This window comes from Chironomus tepperi, unplaced genomic scaffold (assembly GCF_022539635.2).
Source record: "Chironomus tepperi strain 1889 unplaced genomic scaffold, CSIRO-AGI_Ctep_v1 contig_359, whole genome shotgun sequence".
NCBI classification, from domain to species: domain Eukaryota; kingdom Metazoa; phylum Arthropoda; class Insecta; order Diptera; family Chironomidae; genus Chironomus; species Chironomus tepperi.
The window spans coordinates 2,091,092-2,093,740 of record NW_027226481.1 but is presented as its reverse complement, the minus strand read 5'-3'; the positions used below and the strand labels follow the sequence as shown (position 1 = coordinate 2,093,740).

At 28.0% G+C, this 2,649-nt stretch overlaps 1 protein-coding gene across 1 annotated transcript; it reads left to right on the top strand.

Moving 5' to 3' along the window:
* The first annotated feature begins 1,594 nt into the window (after nt 1–1,594).
* LOC139095062 (probable tubulin polyglutamylase ttll-15) lies at nt 1,595–2,368 on the top strand. The gene has a single exon (XM_070646310.1). It carries the CDS (start codon nt 1,595–1,597, stop codon nt 2,366–2,368), a length of 774 nt encoding a protein of 257 aa, XP_070502411.1.
* The last annotated feature ends 281 nt before the right edge of the window (nt 2,369–2,649 follow it).

Below are 2,649 nucleotides of genomic sequence, written 5' to 3'. Positions count from 1 at the left end.
CAATTTTCATCTATTCCTTCCGTCTGCAGTTCCACTTCATTTGCTAATTAATGACGCATACAGAATTAATTTATTTAAATTCTTTCTCATTTGTTTATCACAAAAAACAAGAAATTGAAAGTCAAATTATTCTCCTTTTGAATTTTTAATTCATTTGATGTTCTTCAATCCAGAAAAACAAAAAGTCGAGTATGGATTAAGCAGCAATAGCAGACACACGGCATCACATAATAAATCGTTTACGTCGGTGAACCCTTTTTTTGTCTTTCTCACATGCTCTTTAGTGTTTTTAATGAAATAAAACCCTCTTTTTTTGCATTTACTGCTGTTCTTGCTTTGAACACAACCGAAATTCTTTGTGATAGAAGAATTCTTGTTTTTACCGGACGTAAGGTCCAGTTTTAAAATGAATATTTTTAACTACTGAAGTAATTTGGAATGGACATTTGTTTAATGCACGCTTTTCATCTTTTTTAATGAGGGAGAAATTTGTTCAGAATTTTATTATTTTGAGAAATTTTTCTTCCCTTTTGTCTTACTCGTTTGCTGTTTTTCGAGAAAAATATTTTCTGTATATTTTGCTATTCGAGCTAGTGATGGTCCTCGTTAAATTTTATGAATGTAAATATTTCAAAGTAGAATAACGAGGAGGAAAAGGATAAACACAGAGATTTTATATTTTTTCTGATTTAATTTTTGAAGTTTTGAAATTATTTTTAATTCATTGAAGATTAAAGATTTTTTGCATTTTGAAAAAATTTCGGAATTTTGTATTATTTTTGAATTTTATAAAATTTTAAATTTCTGAGTTAAATTTGTTAAAATATATTTTCGAACTTGTTTGGTTTTATTATTTTCATATTTGATCAGATGTATTTTATCACTCGGCCTTGAAAATCTTCTACATTAATAAAATGTTATTTAGATTTTGAGGTTTAAAAACATATTTTTAGAATATATTGATATTAATTCAAATTTATTAAAAGAATCTTTAAATTTAACACCAAATTCCTGAAAAGTTAAAAATTTAAGAATATTTTGACTATATTTTTAAATATATATTTTGACAAATGTTGCCGATAAAAACACCTCAAAAAAAAATGTTTTTTGTGCAAAATATAAACACAGAAATAATAAATAAGCCTCGAAAGTCGATAAACTTCTCAGCTCTACAAATAAATTATAAATTTCATCATCAAAGTGGTTTTAAAATTGAAACCTCGATATTGAAAAATTGAAACATAAGTTTGTGTCTTGTCAAGCGACAAAGACGTTATTTTCTTCTTCCTATTTTTATCTGTTTTGAATAATGACTAAATTTAATAATTCAAAGTGTAAATATACTGGAAAAAACAGTAAATTCAACTCGAATTATGTGTTGATCAACACAGTGATCGTTGTTCTAGTTTCAATAATTTGTTATGCAATTTCTGATTTGATTTTCAAGAGAATATTCGTCAATGATTTGATAAGATGTGAATCTCAAAATTCTAATTCATCATTAATTAATTTTGAGATCTCTGAAAATCCTCCCAAACTAAAATACTGGAAATTATCAATCGTTGAGTGGAATAAAAATGGAAATTTGCGATCAATGGACAGAGTTTTTAAAAAACTTGGTTATGAATTTGTAAATGCATCAAATGGAGATGATTGGGATATTCTGTGGAGTAAAGAACATCCTTACTATTATCATCGCATTTATCCATTCAATGAAACAAAACTTGAACCACACCAAAAAATTAATCATTTCCCAGGAAATAATTTTCTCGTCGGTAAAAGCAAAATGTCGATTCTTAATAATGGATCAAGGTACATCTTACCTGCATTTAGGAATGAAAATATGGAAGAACTGAGAAATTACATAAAAGCTAATCCACATAAACAGTTTGTCAAGAAAAGCATCCATAATCGCGGTGTAAAAATCGTCGAAGCTAATGAAATTAATGAAAATGTCACTGAAACTTTTTATCAAGTATTTTTGGACAATCCATTCTTAATTGATGGACATGCATTTGATTTTGGAGTTTTTGTGTTGATCACATCGATCGATCCACTTCGAATTTATCGATATGACGAAGAAGTTTTGCTGAGATTCTGTCCAAAAAAATATCATCCATTTAATAAGACAGACACGAAGAAATATGTCGTTGCTGATGATCATTTGCCGACTTATAAAATGAAAATTTTCAATGAAACGTACAAAAATTATAAAACTTCATTTAAAATTCTATTTGAAGATTATATCAAAGATCGGGGTCATAGCGTGGATAGACTTTGGAAGCAAATCGATGATGCGATTGCGACGATCATATTAAATAGTAGTACAAATATTAAGAATAAGGTAGGAATTTATGACTTAGACTAGGTTTGGAAGGATCACGTCTCCACTAGAGTACATCCAAAATCCTGTCAACTCTGGCTTAAACTTGATTTAACCTCTTTATCGTTTAACTTCCAGTTACATGACTTATCACAATCTTCTAAAAATTTCTTCGAACTTGTTCGATTTGACTTTGTGTTTGATGAAAATATGAATCCTTATGTGATGGAAATAAATATGAGTCCAAACATGACACCAGTTTCTAGTAAATTTGAAGAAAATTCAATATTTTATGAACAAATAATTTACAATGTTGTTAAGATGAT